Consider the following 21,244-nt stretch of genomic DNA (forward strand, 5'->3'; position numbering starts at 1 on the left):
TGATACATTTATATTATTATTATACTTCGTGTATGTATGACAGTATAGTAAAGTATAGTTCACTAAAGTACCAGTAAGTAAGATTAGTATAGTATATTATAGTACAATAAAGTTTTGTATGAGGTGATGTCATTCATTCCAATGCCTGTCTATGCATTCCGCATCAGGTGCGCCTATTTCAACTCCATCGCCCCCAACTGCGTGATGGTACCCGACCCCAAAGACCCCTCGTGCTGTTTGGCGCCACAGTGTGACCAGACCAACAAGACTGTCCCCACCGGGGTCATTGGTCACATCACTGGATACGGTCTTCCCCCTACCCCTCAGCCTATGGTCAGCCCCGCCCCGGGAGTCAGCACACCAGCCCCCGTGGTCACTCTCACGCCACCACTCAAAGGTGAGAGATTCTAGCATATAAACATATATATGCCTATATACTTTCAATGAGTCAGTGTGTGCTGAGATTAAATGTCACCAAATGTTTGATCTTCACGATGTGTCTTCAAATTATACATAATTACAGACCTTAGCGATACCAGGATCCGCTGATTTCACAATTCGCCCTGATTTACGTCCCTATTCTGTCAGCACCTCACACGAGCTACGGAGATTCTCAAAGCAGCCTCTTCTTCATCTCACATTAGTCAGACATTAAAACATACTACATAACCTAAGCGTATAACGATGTACAACTGAAGAAGTGTTATATCTTACAGGGCAGATTTATTTGCTGATAAAATAGCGAGACTTCATAAAACGTGTATCATGTTTTTGCAAGAGTACAGCTGGAAATAGACAAAAACGATTTAAAAAAAATTAAGTTTCAAATTCCATATAGCTGAAATTTAATACCGGTCTTGTGATCAGTCACGAATAAGAGAGGTCTGAATTACAAAGGCACCGGTATAAGGAGGTTTCATTGACTGAGTCTGGTCTCTTCCCAGATGTGTGTGTGTACAAGGGCACCCCCTACAAGCAGGGTCAGCGGTGGCAGGACGGATGTGACTACACCTGTGTTTGTGAAGACGCCACTACAGGAAAATATGATTGCTCTGACATGTAAGCTATTTCACATGGAACTATTTAAAGCGAGGAATCTTTGTCAATTTACATGTTAGTAGATAAGAAAAACTCCGATTCTGTATGGATTACTGTTTAACGTCTTCAAAACATTTTAAGGCTACTTGTTTGACAGTTTTCTTTGTACACTTTCGTGTTTTGTTTTGACGACGCTAAGCAACATTGCAGTCTGTAAATGATGTAGCTGAACCTGACAATCCAGTGATTGACATCATGAACATCAATGTATGCAATCGAGTTACCATGACATGCTTCAACCAAGACAACGACCCTGACCACGCGATCCCGTTAGCAGCCCGTTAAAGAGAATTTGTTAAAGAAAACAATATCTACTGTAACAGAAAGGCCGCCATAGTCTATAAAAGCTTAGCCTTTCTTCCTTTAACTGCTGGGTAGTCTAGTGGTTAAAGCGTTCGCTCGTCACGCCGAACAGCCGAGATCGATTCCGCACATGGTTACAATGTGTGGAGCCGAATTGAGATGTCCCCCGCCGTAATATAGCTGGAATATGTCTAAAAGTGGCCTAAAACCCAACTGACTCACTCACTCACCCACTCATTTACCTTCTTTATTACTCGGGTGGAGGAATGCAGGATAAAAGGGCTAACACTATTCCCTTAATCAACGTGGGAAGAGTATTAATATAGATAATAACCGACGTATAAAACACAAGATATGAGTAATCTTCTGAACTCCCTGGGGAGTATCAATCCTATGCTGCTTGTAGGTTACTAGATATTTTGCATGCATGTTATTACTAATACCAAGCAAACACCAAGAAACCCCCAAGCCTAACTTGCTGATCACAGTGCCTACTGTGCCGTATATCTAATCTGTTGTCTACATGTGCAGCTGTCCACGATACCCCAACCTCCCCTACTACTGCACCATGACATACGACCCTACCAACCCTTGCTGTCAGAAACCGGAATGCCACTTGCCCAGCCCCACCAAGACACCCGGTGTCAGCCCGTCACCTGGCGCCACCCAGACACCAACTGCAAGTAAGACTCCACAGAGACTACAATGAGCCGACAGCATTAAAGGGATGTTGATTGGACAGTCCCTGCACATTTGATTCACTTCGTTCTTTTCTTTTTATGATTTACATCAGTGTAACGTTGATGCTTATCGTTGTCACTACCGGGACCAAAGTCAAATCTAAACTGAAAATGAACAATAGTCCACCTTTAGCATAGTTTCTCTTTCAATTCTCAGTAACGACGACCCATTGGACCCAAGGACATCAGTATTTAGAGAGAAATAAGTACATGTGTTTTAGTTTATGTTCGTAATACGTAATTATACCGTCAAACAAATATGTCCACGGTCATAAGAATTGTGCTACTACTGAAGTGTTCAGTGTACGATTGGGGCAGTGGGGTAGCCTAGTGGTTAAAGCGTACGCTCGCCACGCCGAAGACCCGGGTTTGTTTCCCCACATGGGTACAGTGTGAGAACCCCATTTCTGGTGTCCCTCGCCGTGATATTGCTGGAATATTGCTAAAAGAGGCATACACCTAAATTCACTCACTTACTCCAGGGTACGATTCGGACTATAATATAAAACGTATTCTATGTCATAAGCATGTATCTCAGAATCATCTTCAAATAGTGATGGAAACCTGCTTGTGTTATAAGCAATGTACCATACACTACACTCCTTGCTACCTCGCCACTACAGTACACTGTGATTGCAGGCTTCTGTGTCTACAACGGTATCCCGTACAGACAAGGACAGAATTGGCAGGTGGGCTGCGACAAGGTGTGTCGATGTGAAGACTCTGTGACCAACTTGATCGACTGTGATGACAGGTATTTGAACGAGGATACAAAATATCACATTTATTCAAACTATTAATATAACTCATTAATATTTAAACAAAATCTAGTACCTGTCTGTCTGAGTCTGGCAGGAGACTCGGATTAAATGGAAGTTTCCTGGAATATAATGCTGAAAAGAATTTGACTTTGGTCATAAAACAAATTGCTCGCTAGGTGTCGAGATAAAACGATCGGACCATCCTTTCAAGGAATGTGCATGTGGTAATGCAGAAACCAAACAGCACAACATGTTTCTTAGAAAATCCCTGGCCGCTCGTTATTATCAAATTAAAATCCCCAAGATTTAGTAAATGCAATAATGAGTAAAATGCAATAATGATAAAGAAATGTTCAGGAGTCGAAATCCCTCCTGTCTTCTTAAAATGGCGATGTAGTGGCCTTACATTAGATTATATAATTTTTTATAGATAATCCACAAATATAGATGTTGCGACAGGAATACAATTAATCATCCGAATAACATATATTACTTATTTACTGATGTGCACTACTGTATGATGGTAGTAAAACAGAAAAGCAAGAAGAAAAAATAATAACATCTTTGGACTTTAGGTTTCAAGTGGTTTTACCCCAGTAACCCCTCGATAAAGCTTGTAACTTTTAGTCATATCCAGGTCTCAAGTGTTTTTTCCACTATCAATGCGGGAACACAGAGATAGGATTTACACCACCACCTGGTGCTATACCTTATCTTGGACCACCTCCTATCGGCCATATACCCTATCCAATCGGCCATATGCCGTAGCCTGGGGCAACGTCATACCCTGGACCATCTAAATACCCGATAGGATTTACACCATCTCCTGGTTCTACACCTTACCTGGGACCAACTCCTTACCCAATCGGGTAATCCCCATGGCCTGGAGCAACAACCTATCCTGGACTAACCCCCTATCCTATTGGCTTTACACCATCGCCAGGTGCCACTCCTTACCTTACCGGGTTCAGAGGTAACAATCTCTCTTGTCCACCAGATGCCACTCCTTACCTTACCAGGTTCAGAGAGTAACGCTCCCTCTTGTCCGCCAGGTGCCCGAGCTATCCTCAGACCCCGTCTGACTGCGTGTTGATCACTGACCCCTCCGACAAGTGCTGCCAGGTCCCCAGCTGCGGTAACAGCCCCAACACCAACAACCCCTCTCACACCATCAAAGGCGTGCCCGGCACTATCACCGGACAGATGCTACCCCCAGACAACATGAACCCACTGCCTCTTAAAAGTGAGACTCAACTTTCTGATACCCATACACATACATACGTGCGTGAGTACGTGAGCGCGCGCGTGTGTGCATGCGTTCATAAACAGCAACAACTCTGCAGATAAATATCTATCTTACTCTCTTGAAAGTTAATGAAATGAAAAATACATATAATGAAAAATATTTCCGACGGTGAAGGTAAATGCCGTGCTTATATCCTCATTTGATTTTTTCTCTTTTCCGTTTTCCTGAATACACTACCAATGCTTGTTCTACCCACAGATGCATGCGTATATAATGGCAAGACCTATCACCAAGGAGAGACATGGGAGGACGGTTGTACTTATGACTGTGAATGTATAGACAGTGCAGATGGCAAATATAGGTGTACTGAAAAGTAAGTATTTTTCAAATTGGAAAATTTAGTGTTTGGTAAATATTTGGAACATGTAAAATCAATTTCTGGTGCCCGTAGTGATCTTGCTCGATATTGCTGACAGCGGCGTAAAATTTGACTCCATCACTCATGACAGAAGATCCACCAATGTGTTTCCTTTGTTTCAGATGCCCGGCGTATCCCCAGGTGCCGTCCTACTGTACCATGATTCAAGACCCTCAGGATAAATGCTGCGAGGTTCCTTATTGCCCAACACTTGTACCCCCAATGAACACGCTCTACCCCACACCATACCCGATTGGTTACACGCCTTACCCTGGAGCCACTCCCTATCCAGGTCCATCCAAGTACCCAATAGGCTTTACACCATCTCCTGGGGCAACGCCGTATCTCGGGCCAACTCCTTATCCAATAGGGTACACTCCCTACCCAGGCGCTACTCCATACCCAGGACCAACACGCTATCCAATAGGATTCACGCCCTCTCCCGGTGCAACACCCTACCTTGGACCAACACCATATCCAATCGGCTATACACCTTATCTGGGTGCAACCCCATACCCGGGACCAACTCCCTACCCAATTGGATTCACACCCTCTCCTGGTGCCACACCTTATCACCTCCCTACACCCTGGCCAATAGGATTCACGCCTTTCCCGGGCGCCACTCCCTACCCAGGACCATCTAAATACCCAATTGGATTTACCCCATCACCCGGTGCTACTCCGTACCTTGGACCGACGCCATACCCGATTGGATACACTCCATATCCAGGGGCAACACCTTACCCAGGGCCTTCAAAATACCCGATTGGTTTCATTCCTTCCCCAGGAGCAACGCCCTATCCTGGACCAACCCCATGGCCTATCGGCTACACCCCTTCACCAGGTGCGACGCCATATGCAGGACCTAACTCACCAACACCTTATCCCATTGGTTACACGCCATCACCTGGAGCAACCCCATATCTGGGACCCACTCCCTCCTTTATCGGATACACTCCTTGGCCAGGCGCAACACCATATCCAGGACCGTCTAAATATCCCATTGGCTTTACACCTTCACCAGGTGCAACCCCTTACCTGGGACCTACTCCTTACCCCATTGGATATACACCATGGCCAGGGGCAACACCATACCCAGGACCATCAAAATATCCAATAGGTTTCACACCATCTCCTGGAGCTACACCCTATCTTGGACCTACCCCATATCCTATTGGATATACACCATACCCTGGTGCCACGCCTTATCCAGGACCAACAAGATACCCATTTGGATTCACCCCGTCACCAGGTGCAACGCCGTACCTGGGACCAACACCCTATCCAATCGGCTATATACCGTATCCTGGGGCAACACCATACCCTGGTCCATCTAAATACCCGATAGGATTTACACCATCTCCTGGTGCTACACCTTACCTGGGACCAACTCCTTACCCAATCGGGTATACCCCATGGCCTGGAGCAACCCCCTATCCTGGACCAACACCCTATCCTATTGGCTTTACACCATCGCCAGGTGCCACTCCTTACCATATTCCAACACCTTGGCCAATCGGATACACTCCAGTTCCTGGCGCAACCCCGTACCCAGGACCGACACCTTATCCTATTGGTTATACACCATCACCAGGTGCAACACCATACCATCTTCCAACACCCTGGCCAGTTGGATTCACTCCATTCCCAGGAGCAACACCATACCCAGGACCAACACCCTATCCTATTGGTTATACGCCTTCTCCCGGGGCTACACCATACCACCTTCCAACACCCTGGCCAGTTGGATTCACTCCATTCCCTGGAGCAACACCATACCCAGGACCAACACCCTATCCTATTGGTTATACGCCTTCTCCCGGGGCTACACCGTATGCTGGACCTACGCCATATCCGATTGGCTACACGCCTTTCCCTGGCGCAACACCTTATCCAGGTCCATCTAAATACCCAATTGGATATACGCCGTCTCCAGGTGCCACGCCATATCTTGGACCCACACCTTACCCGATAGGTTTCACACCATACCCTGGTGCCACACCTTACCCAGGCCCATCCAAGTATCCTATTGGATACACGCCATCGCCTGGTGCTACACCATATCTTGGACCTACTCCTTACCCAATTGGATACACTCCTTGGCCAGGGGCAACACCATACCCAGGACCATCCCTATATATGCCCATCGGATACACACCATCTCCAGGTGCTACACCATACCTTGGGCCCACCCCGTATCCAATAGGTTATGTGCCATACCCTGGCGCAACACCTTATCCAGGCCCATCAAAATACCCAATTGGATTCACACCATCCCCAGGTGCTACCCCATACCTTGGACCAACTCCTTATCCAGTTGGTTTCACTCCATCACCCGGTGCTACTCCCTACCCAGGCCCATCTAAATACCCAATCGGTTTTACTCCGTTCCCTGGCGCAACACCTTACCTTGGACCTACACCTTATCCAATTGGCTTTACACCATACCCTGGTGCAACACCTTATCCAGGTCCATCTAAATATCCCATTGGGTTTGTTCCATCGCCTGGTGCAACACCCTACCCAGGACCAACGCCGTACCCCGTTGGCTATACACCATATCCAGGAGCTACCCCTTATAAGCTTCCAACTATTCCATCAACAAACACCCCAACCACTCCTTATCCGATTGGTTACACTCCATGGCCTGGCGCAACACCGTACCCAGGACCAACTCCTTACCCGATAGGATTCACACCGTCTCCAGGTGCAACACCTTACCATGTTCCAACACCCTGGCCTATTGGTTATAAACCATATCCTGGTGCAACACCATACCCAGGGCCTACTCCATACCCTATTGGATTCACGCCATCCCCAGGTGCTACCCCATACCTGGGACCAACACCCTACCCCATAGGATATACACCTTACCCCGGAGCCACTCCCTACCCTGGACCAAGTAAGTACCCCATTGGATTCACACCTTCACCTGGAGCGACTCCGTACTTGGGACCAACACCATACCCTATCGGATACACACCTTGGCCAGGCGCAACACCATATCCAGGACCGTCTAAATATCCCATTGGCTTTACACCTTCACCAGGTGCAACCCCTTACCTGGGACCTACTCCTTACCCAATTGGCTATGTACCATATCCCGGTGCAACCCCCTACCCAGGACCAACTAGGTATCCTATCGGATTCACACCATCACCAGGCGCCACACCTTATAGAGGACCAACACCATACCCCATTGGATACACACCATATCCCGGGGCAACACCTTACCCAGGACTCACCCCATACCCGATAGGATTCACACCTTCGCCAGGAGCAACTCCGTACAGAGGCCCAACACCATATCCAGTTGGCTACACACCTTGGCCAGGAGCAACACCATATCCAGGTCCAACTCCATATCCTATTGGATTTACCCCATCTCCTGGCGCAACACCATACCATGTTCCTACTCCTTGGCCAATCGGCTACACTCCTTATCTAGGTGCAACTCCCTACCCTGGACCAACACCTTACCCAATTGGATACACACCATCTCCTGGCGCTACACCATTCCACCTAGGAACACCCTGGCCAATAGGGTTCACCCCCTACATAGGAGCTACGCCATACCCAGGACCGACACCTTATCCAATTGGCTACACACCCTCACCCGGGGCAACACCTTACAAAGCTCCAACACCATGGCCCATTGGCTACACTCCGTATCTCGGGGCCACACCGTACCCAGGACCAACACCATACCCCATTGGCTACACTCCCTCACCCGGGGCAACACCCTATAAAGCACCAACACCATGGCCCATTGGTTTCACACCTTATCCCGGAGCAACACCATACCCAGGACCAACCTTATATCCACCTGGGTTCACGCCATCTCCAGGAGCCACCCCGTATCAAGGACCTACCCCATACCCGATAGGCTACACGCCATTCCCTGGTGCGACACCTTACCCAGGCCCAACACCGTATCCTATTGGTTATACACCGTCACCAGGCGCAACACCATACTTAGGACCAACACCATATCCAATTGGCTTTGTTCCATATCCAGGAGCCACCCCTTACCCAGGGCCGTCTAGGTGGCCAATAGGTTTCACTCCTTCACCCGGAGCCACACCTTACAAGGGACCCACTCCTTATCCCATTGGCTACACCCCCTGGCCGGGCGCAACACCCTACCCAGGACCAACACCCTACCCAATTGGCTTCATTCCCTATCCAGGAGCAACACCATATCTTGGACCTACGCCTTACCCCATAGGGTATGTTCCTTTCCCCGGTGCTACTCCATATCCAGGTCCCAGCAAATATCCGATCGGATTCACACCCTCCCCAGGTGCAACCCCATACCTTGGACCAACACCTTATCCCATCGGCTACGTTCCCTACCCAGGGGCAACTCCTTACCCGGGACCATCAAAATACCCCATTGGGTTCACACCTTCCATTGGAGCCACACCCTACCTTGGACCCACCCCATATCCAGTTGGATACACTCCATGGCTAGGTGCGACACCTTATCCAGGACCAACACCCTATCCAATTGGATTCACACCCTCTCCTGGTGCCACACCGTATCGCCTACCCACACCATGGCCCATTGGTTACACACCTTTCCCTGGTGCCACACCTTACCCCGGTCCAACTAAGTATCCTATTGGATTTACCCCGAGTATAGGTGCCACACCATACCTTGGCCCAACTCCTTACCCAATAGGATATGTACCATTCCCTGGTGCCACCCCATACCCAGGACCAAGCAAATACCCCATTGGATTCATCCCATATCCCGGAGGTACCCCCTATTTGGGACCTACTCCTTGGCCAATCGGATTCACCCCATCACCAGGGGCAACACCATATCCCGGTCCTTCTAAATATCCATTCGGTTTCACGCCATTCCCTGGGGCAACACCCTACCTCGGACCGACCCCATACCCGATTGGATACACGCCATCACTAGGTGCTACACCTTACCCTGGACCATCTAGATATCCTATAGGCTACACCCCGTCCCCTGGAGCCACGCCCTACCTCGGACCAACGCCCTACCCTATTGGTTATGTGCCCTACCCTGGAGCAACTCCCTATCCAGGACCAACACCTATACCAGGTATGCCTCCTTCGTCATTTAGATGTGTAGGAAACTTGTGTCACGCTCTTATCACACACAGCTGTAATGAAGAGAATACGAAATTTGTTATAAACTTCTTCCTCTTGAGCACATGCAAAAATATAAGCGTTAAGAATGAAAAGCTGTATATAATGTATCATTATGTTATTAATTTTGTTTCTGTTTAACACCGCACTCGGCAATATTCCAGCTACAGGCGGCGGTCTGTGTATATAATCGCGTCTGGACCAGACAATCCAGTGCTTGACATCATGATGTATAATGAGATGACATGCAAAACGGTTGCAGCTAGTTATAACCCGACTTTTTCAGCTGTGTGGACAATGATATCTAAGTCAGAACAATGTTATGTTTGTTTATACCCAGGCTATACACCCATGACTGGCGTGACCCAAGCACCCAGAGTTAAAGGTCAGTATCAACTTTTACGAGACATACCAGGGATGCTGTAATAGTCATCAAGTGTAGTTTGATGTCGTGACTCAATTAGCGAAAATTGAAAACTGGATTCAATAAAAACGGTAAACAGCATAGCCTCAGATAAAAACAATTCTTCCTTTCATCAACCCAGTATTATGAATAGGACACATTCAATGTTGTAAACAAAACGTATTGAGTAAAGAGACATCTTAGTGCTATGCCAGTTGGAGACCAAACCAGGTACATTGTAGCCAGTTTGGAGTGGCCATTGAACATGTTGTATTTTTGTCAAGGACCTAGGGTCTCCCTATCCCAATACTAGTATATTTTTTAACAGTGGTTGCTTCTTGATACCTAACGATTCTGTGTCTGTTTGAAACAGTTGTTATTCTTGACAATTCCCTACTGTGTGTCTGTTTAATACATTTGTTCTTCTCAACAATTACCTATTGTGTTAATGTTCAATACAATTGTTCTTCGTGACAATTACCCATTGTGTTTATGTTCAATACAATTGTTCTTCGTGACAATTATCTATTGTGTTTATGTTCAATTCAATTGTTCTTCTTCACAATTAGTGTGTCTCTGTTCAATACAATTGTTCTTGCTGACAATTGCCTATTGTGTCTCTGTTCAATACAATTGTTCTTGTTGACAATTCCATCTAGGCATGTGCGAGTACAACAACCAGTATTACAAGGAAGGCCAGCTGTGGTACGACGGCTGCAACAAAGTGTGCCGCTGCGAGAGCGCCGACTTCAACTTCCATAGGTGCCAAGACAGGTAGGAGGACATAGACAAATCTGTAACGTCGTCTTGCACGCATCAGTGTAAACATTGTTGTTTAACGGATTATTCGTTAGTCTTCGAACTGTGAATTTATGAGCCCAGATCCCATAGTGCTCTGATACTCAATCCAAAAGCTGTAGGCGAATATGTGAATAGAAATGGTGACGAAATATGGACGCTTAATCGCCAGTATTCACATGATTGGTATAAACCATGTTTCTATTTTAATAGAAAAGGAATTTGAACGTGAATCTCATCACGTATACACCGTGTCTTCCATGTTGTTGAAATCCACTTCAGACCAGTTTTAAACAAACACAGGAACGTGCATCAGCTTCGTATTGATCGATGTGACTTTTTATCAAATCTAGCACAGAACAATTTTTATATGAAATGAAAGTTCATGTTGGCACCGGGTTAGCCAAGTGGTTAAAGCGTTCGCTCGTCACGCCGAAGACCCGGGTTCGAGCCACCATATGGGTACAATGTGTGAAGCCCATTTCTGGTGTCCCACGCTGTGGTATTGTTGGAATATTGCTAAAAGCGGTGTAAAACTTAACTCACTTACTAACCCATGTTGGCACCACTGTTTTCACGGACGTAGAAAGATGTCTACAAACAGCGTGATTGCACAGGTAGTATGGACATAGGTCATACAACAGCGATGAAATACAAACTGACACCATGGCACATTCAGTGTGTCACTGCCCCTCCCACATGGTCGACCCCTGAAGATCCGACCCCTGAAGATCCGGGTTAGAATTGATCTCCAGCAACCCGTGCTAGTTGTAAGAGGCAACTAACGGGGTCGGGCGGTCAGGCTCGCTGACTTGGTTGACACATGTCAACATATCCAAGTTGTGTAGATAGATGCTCATGCTGTTGATCACTGGATTGTCTGGTCCAGACTATTTACAGACCACCGCCATATAGCTGGAATATTGCTGAGTACGGCATAAAACTAAACTCACTCACTCACTCTCAGATGGTCGGTGAAGTTCGAGGAATAACAGTTACAATCTACATTCCAGGTGCACGAAGTATGACAACATCCAGTCTTCTTGCCTCATGGTGCCTGATCCAAAGGACCCGTCCTGTTGTAAGAAGCCTCAGTGTCCGGTCCCCACCCCTGCACCAGGAGTGACACCCACACCAGGGTTCATCTCTGTCACTCCCGTCCCTGGATACATCAACGGTTACGGCAAACCTCCAACCATGGCCCCAGGTGTATCACCGTCCCCAGGGTCACAGGCTACACCCTCGCCAACAGGTAACAAGGATTAGTTCACTGTACATGTATCATAATGGGATTGCAGCCACCGCAGGCACATCATCAAAGAATAGTTGCATCATTCTTTTATGCCACATGTAAAATGATTTAGCGCCCTCCACTACACTAGTCGCCGTTCACCTGTGTCATGATTACAGTTTCCATGATACTTTAACCTACGTAAGACAAGTGCATATAGCGTTAACCCAGGCACGGAAATTTCGATCGTTCGAGCCTCGCCGCGCTATGTCACAAGATGGTACTTGTTGTTTCCCTGCCTGGTGCTTCTCATTATGTGCATAAAACAAACAAACAAGTATACACTCGAGCTTGTACACCGCTTTGTCAAGTGTAAGTGAGATGTCACCTCATACAACTTAACCTCATTGTGCAAGTGAATATGTTCCAAATATAATTTTTGAAGAACAAAGTTCGTTAAGTTTCCCCCTCACCCCCAGTAAATCTGAATTATGAAACTGGCTAGAAATGAGTTTGTAAAGCGTATTGTTGAATATAGTTCCCATATAGTTACCCAGTGAAATTGTGGTGGTGGAATTGGGTTTAACGTCGTGCTTGAGAATATTTCGCTCATATGACGACGTGCATGCGTGTGTATGTGTATGTGTGGCTGCTTGTACTAGCCCAGACTGAAGCTGGTTTTATAGTGCTAGCCCACTGAGATACCATGCCGCAGTGAAGCATGAATACCCCACTCAGACACATTATACTGACTCCGAGCCGACCAGTCCTTGTTGTACCCATTATTGCTGAGCGCCAGGCAGGGACCAACAAGTACCATATTTTAACGTCTGTTGGTATGACGCGGTCGGGGATCGAACCCGCGACCTTCCGCACTCCGGGCGGACGCTCTAACCACTATACCACGGAGGCGGTCCAGTGAAATTGTACTTGTAAATACATGTGTGGGTGAAAGAACCATTGCTACATAGCGATGTCCTCAACTACTATAGATTGCTGTAATTTGGATGTTGTCAAAAATGAAATTGTCCCGAGGAACAAATGATTGATGATTTTTTGTAACACAGTAATGTGCATTATGTTTTCACTCACTCATTCACGCAGTCAACTACCCACAAACCCACCCACTCACTCACCCCAAACCCACCCACTCACTCACTCACTCACGCTTGTACAGGCTGCATGTACAAGGGCCAAGTCTACAACAAGGGGCAGAAGTGGGAGGATGGATGTGACTCCGACTGTGAATGTCTGGATGACGCTACTGGCCAGTACAAGTGCACCAAGAAGTAAGTAACAGACCACTGCACATCCTGGTCATCAGGTTAGCGTCACGCTATGTCTTAGCGTCACGCTATGTCCTAATCCTTATGGATATCATTGCTGGTAACTCCTTTAAGCTTAGTACTTAAAATGTCCATGTACGCCGTCTTGGTCTCGTTGCTATATGGCTGAGATAATGCCGATGCCACGTAAAATCCAACTCAGCTGAACTCAACTCATTGCTGGCATTCTATCTAGCGTTGCCTCTCTAGTTCTACACTCCCCCTGAATTTCCCATAGGTTGTCATGATTATGCAGGGAATATCACCTGTTCGCCCTGATGAATTATCAACATGTACAGCAGCGTATTCATTAAAATATCCAAATATTCGCTCCTCGTACAAAGTACATAAACTGCAGTTTTACTACTTTGGCTGGAAGTTTGGAGAACAACCAAGCATACATCGTGTAATCAATAGTTCGAGACAAACGGAGTTAGATGATGACTACCATCTTAAATTATAATTAAATTAAATAACGTTATTTTATCACATTGATTTCAACGGTATTTTGAATAATTTTAAGTTTGCATTCGAAAGGTTTAACTTTGATCTGGATAACGTTAACCCTTGGTTGGGGCGGTGGGGTAGCCTAATGGTTAAACCGTCGTACGTCACGTCGAAGACCAGGTTCCATTCCACACATTAGTACAATGTGTGAAGCCCATTTCTGGTGTCCCACGGAGTACTGGAACAGGGCTGAAAGCGGCATAAAACAATACTTTTTTCTTAATGTCCAGGTGTCCGGCAGTTCCTCAGCTTCCGAACCGCTGTGTCCTGCTCCAGGATCCCACCAACCCCTGTTGCAAGCGTCCATTCTGCGACTTCATGAATCCCACGCCCTTCCCTGGCGGTGTCCCCACCCCCAATCCGATCCTCAACCCTTCACTGGGACCTAATCAGCAAACAACACAGAAGCCAGGCCCCGGGGTGTCCAATGCTGCAAATCATAACCAAGGTCAGACTGCTGGTGAGTGTTAACTGTCATAGTTTAAAGACTTGATGATACAAAGCAACAAATATGCCATACTGGATTTCCCTTTTGGTACTCGTCAACGTCTTGATTAAACTATCTGGCTAAAATTAAGCAAATTGTATTGTTCCATGTGTTCTTTTAAACAATGATGGTATGTTACAAGGTTCGCTAGTAATCTACAAATATGTACTTGGAATTGGGCTTTCAACTGGAAAAGGCTCGAACAAATTATAACGCACAAGACAAGTTCAACATTTGTGAACTGAAAATGAGCTACAGACAATGAAACATAGTACCTCTGTAATATAACCATTTAATTCAAAATGATATACAGTGACATCCAGAAGTGTCAGGTGGAAATATCCGAGCCCTTAGCCATACTGGGAGCACAATGAGAGTGCAGTCTAAGTAAACTTTGGCTCAGTATTATTCGTTACACTGCTATTCTGAGTTTAACAGTGTAACGAATACTACTGAGCCTAAGTTTACTTAGACTGAATGACAGTGTAAACAAGACTACTGTTGTCACCACTGTGGCTTCATACTTTAGTTTTATCGGTGCCCTATTCCAGGCTTCTGCATGTACAAGGGTGTGCCATACCAGAAAGGTCAGACTTGGAGCGATGCCTGTGACAAGACGTGTGTGTGTGACGACCCCACCAACAACCTCTACACGTGCAGAGATAGGTAAGTACTGATTCTTTGATGACCTAGATTACACCTATGTGAACCACGAGGGATATCTGACGAACTCAAGCTCCGAGAATATCAGTATATTTTTATTTTTGCAGAAATGTTTGTTTAATGTAGAAACTGCGTTACCGTGAGTTTATGGGTTTAATGTTTAATGTTTAACATTTAATGGACTTATATTTCAGTTTTTGTGGGTTTTTCAGTGTATTGTCAAGGCGTGTCAGTGTATTGTCAAGGCGTGACAATGTATTGTCAAAACGTGTCAATATATTGTCAAGGCGTGTCAGTGTATTGTCAAGGCGTGTCAGCGTATTGTCAAAACGTGTCAATATATTGTCAAGGCGTGTCAGTGTATTGTCAAGGCGTGTCAGCGTATTGTCAAAACGTGTCAATATATTGTCAAGGCGTGTCGGTGTATTGTCGAGGCGTGTACGAGTATTGTCAAGGCGTGTCAATATATTGTCAAAGCGTGTCAATATATTGTCAAGGCGTGTCAATATATTGTCAAGGCGTGTCATAATATTGTCAAAACGTGTCAATATATTGTCAAGGCATGTTAACACGTGAAGCCTTCCATTACTAGTTGTTACTAGTCGGACTGTGGTTGAAGCATTGACACATTATATGTTAACTCACAAAGTTTTCTTACAGGTGTTCCTCCTTCAACAACCTTGCTCCTACATGTACTCTTGAGACCGACCCTAACGACCCGTGTTGTGTGGTCCCAGACTGCAACCACCTCCCTCCAGTGAGCCTTACCCCCGGGACACTCCCGGGCATCAACGGAACCAGCAATCCCTTGAACCCCTATCCTTCATACGGTCCAGGTTTCACGGGTCAGCCCACGTACATTCAGCCAACAGGCATCCCGGGCACCTTCACTGGTAATTCCGGGTTCGGATCCGGTAACCCCGGTCAACAAGTCGGTGGAATGATGTCTGGAATGAGAAGTGAGTGTATCTGATTCTTGTAAATTTTGGGATGGTGGGATGTTGATAGAACGTTTGCTCTCAGAGCGAAAGGTTTGGGGTTCGAATACCAAAACTTTCAGACCAACATTATACAGCTGGAATATTGCTGGGTTCGGCGTGTAACACCAAACAAATCTCACCTAAAAGACGTTAAAAAGGTGGTACTTTTTATTTCCCTGCCTAACACAAAGGGGATAAAACAACGACTGGTGGACTCGAAGTCTGTATACTGAGTGGGGTAAAGATTCTAAACTACGGCATGGCAGCTAAGTACGCTCCCCCCTCGTTTTTACATTTGGGATGAAAACCTCGACAACACTAAAGTATTGCGAGTGTGCAATAATCGTTAAAAGCTGAAAGTGTATAATAACACAACTAGTGTAGAATAACCGTTATATATTACGACTGTGTACTAACCGTTGTGTGAAGGTGTATAAAGAATACTGTATATTGCAGACATGTGCGTGTACAAGGGAACCACATATTCTCAAGGACAGACCTGGAGTGATGGCTGCAACTACAACTGCGAATGTATTGACGCCGTCAGAGGCAAATACAGATGTAACGACAGGTGAATATGCATGCATATGGGACGCGGAACATGATATGATACCTGTTACCTGCTGTAATATATAGGAACTAGTAATATATGTATGTACCTTTTAGTGAGTGACATATGTAGGTGAGTTAGCAATGATTTCTTTAAGTGGCATCTAGAAGCTGGTATGATGAACAGGAACACCTTTTATGGATAGACATCTTCTTTTTAGATAGATAGATGGCATCTATTGCAATAAAGAATTTGTCTATCCATAAAAGTATTCCAGTTTGAGTTAGCAATGAGCTAGAAAGTCATTGAGTAAATGAGCGGTTGATCGAATGTATTTATGGGGTGTAAATGATTGGGTGAATGTGATTACCGATTACGTTACAGTGTAAGTTTTAGGGGCGGTGGGGTAGCCTAATGGTTAAAGCATTCGCTCGTCACGCTGAAGACCCGGGTTCGTATCCCCACATGGGCACAATGTGTGAAGCCCATTTCTGGTGTCCCCCCGCCGTGATGTTGCTGGAATATTGCTAAAAGCGGCGTAAAACCAAACTCAGTCAGTCAGTGTAAGTTTTATATTTGTATACTATTTAAGTCATAGTGCATTAAAGGTTGTCAAGATTGAGTGTGAAGACTGTATTGGATGGTTGGTGTTTAACGCCGCACTCAGCAATATTCCAGCAATATGACAGCGGTCTGTAAATAATCGAGTCTGGGCCAGACAATCCAGTGATCAACATCATGAGCATCGATCTACGCAACTGGGATTCAATGACTTGTGTCAGCCTGATCCCGTTAGTCGCCTCTAATGACAAGCACGGGTTACTGAAGACCCAACCGAACCCGGATCTTTACGGGTAGTGAAGACAGTGGATAGTATATTAGGGATTGCTACAGGTTCGTCAACCCTTCTGACTTTATATGTGAAGGCACTGCAAGTGCTATTACTGCAGGCATATTCATTTAAGTAAACCCTTATTACAGCGGAAAACTGAAAATACATAAGTGCCATTTTTTCTCAAACCAGATGCGGAAAGTATTACTTCCTTCCGCCGCAATGCATGATGGTCGCCGATCCCAAGGACTCGTGCTGCAAGGTCGCCAAGTGTGATTCTTCCCTCTTCTATGTGAGCCCCTACCCCGGCACCGGTCCATCAGGCACCCGAACTACCCCCAATCCGAACACTGTGTTCCCCATAATCACGGGCGGTCACTCAGGTATAACTCCCGCAATTGGAACAGGTAAGAAAGCAGACTGGGTTATCAAGACAATCTCAATGTAAATTGCGGCCAAAAGTATATATTTTTGGCCAATTTAAAATTTAGAAATTTAAATTGACAAAAACTACCAACTTTATCATAACGTTACTAGGTTTAGGGTTTAAAACTTAACCATGACACCCAAATACGTACCTAACAAATAACCATTTCATGTTAGTTTTGTTGTAACCATTTATCAATCGGGGTTTAGACTCAGTATGTATTTTGTTTTATGTGGGTTTTTTTTCTCAAGAATCCAACATGCTTAACGTTTGAACGTATTCTCATGTCTGTTCTAAATGTCTACTATCTGTCCATGAACTGATCACTGTCCACTGCTGTGTGTTTATGCAGGACCTTCAGGATCGAGAACAACACCGAATACACAGACCCAGTACCCAGTCATCACTGGTTCAAGGCCGCCGAGTACGTTCTAACCTACATTACACACAGGGTCCCGATTCACACAACTACCTGTACCCCACGTATATCGTAACAACTACGCTTTATCATAGACTTGCGACGGTCGTAACTCACAAATACCTTTATGAGTGAGTGAGTTTAGTGTTGCGCCGCACGCAGCAATATTCCAGCTATATGGCGATGGTCTGGAAATAATAGAGTCTGGACCAGATAATCCAGTGATCAACAGTATGAGCATGGATCTACGTAACTGAGATACGATGTCCCTTATGAAAAAGGACTCAGAGACTCATTCTGGGGTTTATAGAAAGGCTTTTAGGTTTCAGAGTTAACGACATATGAAGTCTTTGATAGGCATGTAAAAGTTGAAAGAATTTGAATACATGGCACATTTTTATGAAGAACAGCTTTCCTATTCTTTCTAGCGATGCCTCAGTGCTATATGTTGCCCTTCATCAGGTGAAAATCACTTCATGAGATAAAATCAGTATTCACTATCAGTATTCACTAGTATTCACAAGGGGACCGCCTCCGTGGTGTAGTGGTTAGAGCGTCCGCCCGGAGAGCGGAAGGTCGCGGGTTCGATCCCCGACCGTGTCATACCAAAAGACGTTAAAATATGGTACTTGTTGGTCCCTGCCTGGCGCTCGGCATTAGTGGGTACAACAAGCACTGGTCGGCTCGGAGTCAGTATAATGTGTCTGAGTGGGGTATTCTTGCTTCACTGGGGCATGGTGTCTCAGTGGGCTAGCACTATAAAACCAGCTTAAGTCTGGGCTAGTACAAGCAGCCGCACATACAGATACACACGCATGCATGTCGTCATATGAGCGCAATATTCTCAAGCACGACGTAAAACCCAATTTCACCTCACCTCACCTCACAAGGCAAACGCGAGTAGTTATTCATAAATAGTAACGAGATTTGATATACTAAAGATCGTTGACATTTGTACCATGACCGATGAATATGGACCGAGCTATACATGTCTGTCTTCAAGTCATATTGAGTGGAACCTCTTCAGTCTTGACCCCTTCATTATGGAAACTGCATTTCAAAGTTATCATAATATCCGTGTTGGTTCGAAGCCGATTTAAATTTCAGGGGTAATACCTGCGCGACACACACATACATACGTTTTCAGCCATATTATTTTAACCACAAATTGACGCATTCATATCATCCAAGTAAAAATATCTAAAGAAGGTCAAAATGGACTTTCTTTTATTTTCATTTCATGTTATTATTTCGGTATTATTACCTGTTTACATATTTACAAATAGGCATTTCAGGTGATGAAACTGTTGGTGAGTGAGTGAGTTTAGTTTTACGTCGCACTCAGCAATATTCCAGCTATATGGCGGCGGTCTGTAAATAATCGAGTCTGGACCAGACAATCCAGTGATCAACAACATGAGCATCGATCTGCGCAATTGGGAACCAATGACATGTATCAACCAAGTCAGCGAGCCTGACCACCCGATCCTGTTAGTCACCTCTTACGACAAGCACGGGTTACTGAAGGTGAATATTCTAACCCGGACCTTCGATATGTCTGTGTTGTATGTTTGGACAGATATGTGCATGTATACGGATGGCAAGCTGTACGCCAAGGGCCAGAGCTGGGCCGACGGCTGCACCTACACCTGTGTCTGCCAGGACCCAGTCAGCAACGACTTCAGATGCACGATGAGGTCAGTATAACGCCATACACGAGCAAAACACGAAACAATTTCACAAATTTATCTCACTTCATTGCAAATTGTATGACAGGGCACCCAGTTGCAATATTTGAATCCTGTAACTATCACATTCCTTGAATATTTACCAAAATATTTATGTCAGTGCGTAGTTGGAATGGAAATGTGAACACACATTTATTATGAACAATCGAGTATGGTGGGTGGTGGAGCGGTGGGGTAGTCTACTGGTTAACGTGTTTGCACGTCACGCTGAAGACCCGGGTTCGATTCCACACAAAGGAACAATGTGTGAAGCTCATTTCTGGTGGAATATTGTTAAAAGCAGCGTAAAAGTAAACTCACTCACTCACTCATTCACTTACCATCAAAGTGATTAGAACGGTTGCTTCGAAGTAAAAGCACGTTCTCTGCATATTCGTTATTTAGTCATCGTTTTCAGAGGTTTGGATAACTCGAAGTATTTACATAGGAACCTTCAACACACACAGCTGTGTTTTTGTTGTATTTCATTATGAAGGGGGCAGTGAACATGAAACATTCGAGTATAATTATCGACTACACTGTAGAACGACATGTACCTCAAGAGGAATGAAATTATCGTAGTTACCGATTAACGTTTTCTTACATCGAAAAGATTCGTAACATCTGAAAGCTGCAGAAACAAACGGTTATAATATTAATCATATGTTTAGAGTTTTTATCATTATGTGATAAGATGTGTGTGGTCCATTTCCCACACCTGCCCATTTCAGATGTTCCCAGCTATTGCTGGAATATTGCTGAAAGAGGCGTAAAATTATTATCACTTACTCACTCCAGTTGCACAGCGTTCTCCAGCCTGCCGAGTTACTGCACTCTACAGAAGATCCCCGGCGACCAGTGCTGCATGCAACCCGTCTGCAGCTACAACGGCAAGACCTACATACCCATGGTGCCCGACCCCCTCCACCCCACCACCTCACCTACCCTCAACCCGTCGATTAAGAACGTCATTCCTATCGGAACACACCAGATCTTCTCCGGATCCGGCTCTCAGCCAGGAACGTCTTACACAGTGCAGATCGGAGGCAGAAGTAGGTCACACACATCTCCTTTCAAAACACTCCTTGGAGTGTACGTATATGATCGCAATACCATTTCTGTTCGTAGCAATGACAGTTTCTGTAACCATTTAAACCAGTTTGATGAAATAACGCATATCATTCTCACTCACTGAAGGAACTT

General features: G+C 45.4%; 1 protein-coding gene across 1 annotated transcript in view; it reads left to right on the forward strand.

Moving 5' to 3' along the window:
• LOC124278355 overlaps positions 1-21,244 on the forward strand; it is a 75,239-nt gene that overhangs the window by 34,817 nt on the left and 19,178 nt on the right. Inside the window, exons 43-61 of the mRNA XM_046714077.1 lie at positions 168-397; positions 945-1,059; positions 1,933-2,084; positions 2,781-2,895; positions 3,955-4,145; positions 4,407-4,521; positions 4,689-9,646; positions 10,034-10,078; positions 10,756-10,870; positions 11,908-12,146; positions 13,303-13,414; positions 14,188-14,417; positions 14,996-15,110; positions 15,768-16,066; positions 16,544-16,658; positions 17,662-17,876; positions 18,249-18,320; positions 19,894-20,011; positions 20,840-21,093. Coding sequence (XP_046570033.1) covers positions 168-397; positions 945-1,059; positions 1,933-2,084; positions 2,781-2,895; positions 3,955-4,145; positions 4,407-4,521; positions 4,689-9,646; positions 10,034-10,078; positions 10,756-10,870; positions 11,908-12,146; positions 13,303-13,414; positions 14,188-14,417; positions 14,996-15,110; positions 15,768-16,066; positions 16,544-16,658; positions 17,662-17,876; positions 18,249-18,320; positions 19,894-20,011; positions 20,840-21,093 — 7,805 coding nt within the window. The remainder of the gene's footprint in view (positions 1-167; positions 398-944; positions 1,060-1,932; positions 2,085-2,780; positions 2,896-3,954; positions 4,146-4,406; positions 4,522-4,688; positions 9,647-10,033; positions 10,079-10,755; positions 10,871-11,907; positions 12,147-13,302; positions 13,415-14,187; positions 14,418-14,995; positions 15,111-15,767; positions 16,067-16,543; positions 16,659-17,661; positions 17,877-18,248; positions 18,321-19,893; positions 20,012-20,839; positions 21,094-21,244) is intronic.

The sequence above is a fragment of the Haliotis rubra genome, unplaced genomic scaffold (assembly GCF_003918875.1).
Source record: "Haliotis rubra isolate DU_JTF1 unplaced genomic scaffold, ASM391887v1 Scf235, whole genome shotgun sequence".
Taxonomy (NCBI): Eukaryota; Metazoa; Mollusca; class Gastropoda; order Lepetellida; family Haliotidae; genus Haliotis; species Haliotis rubra.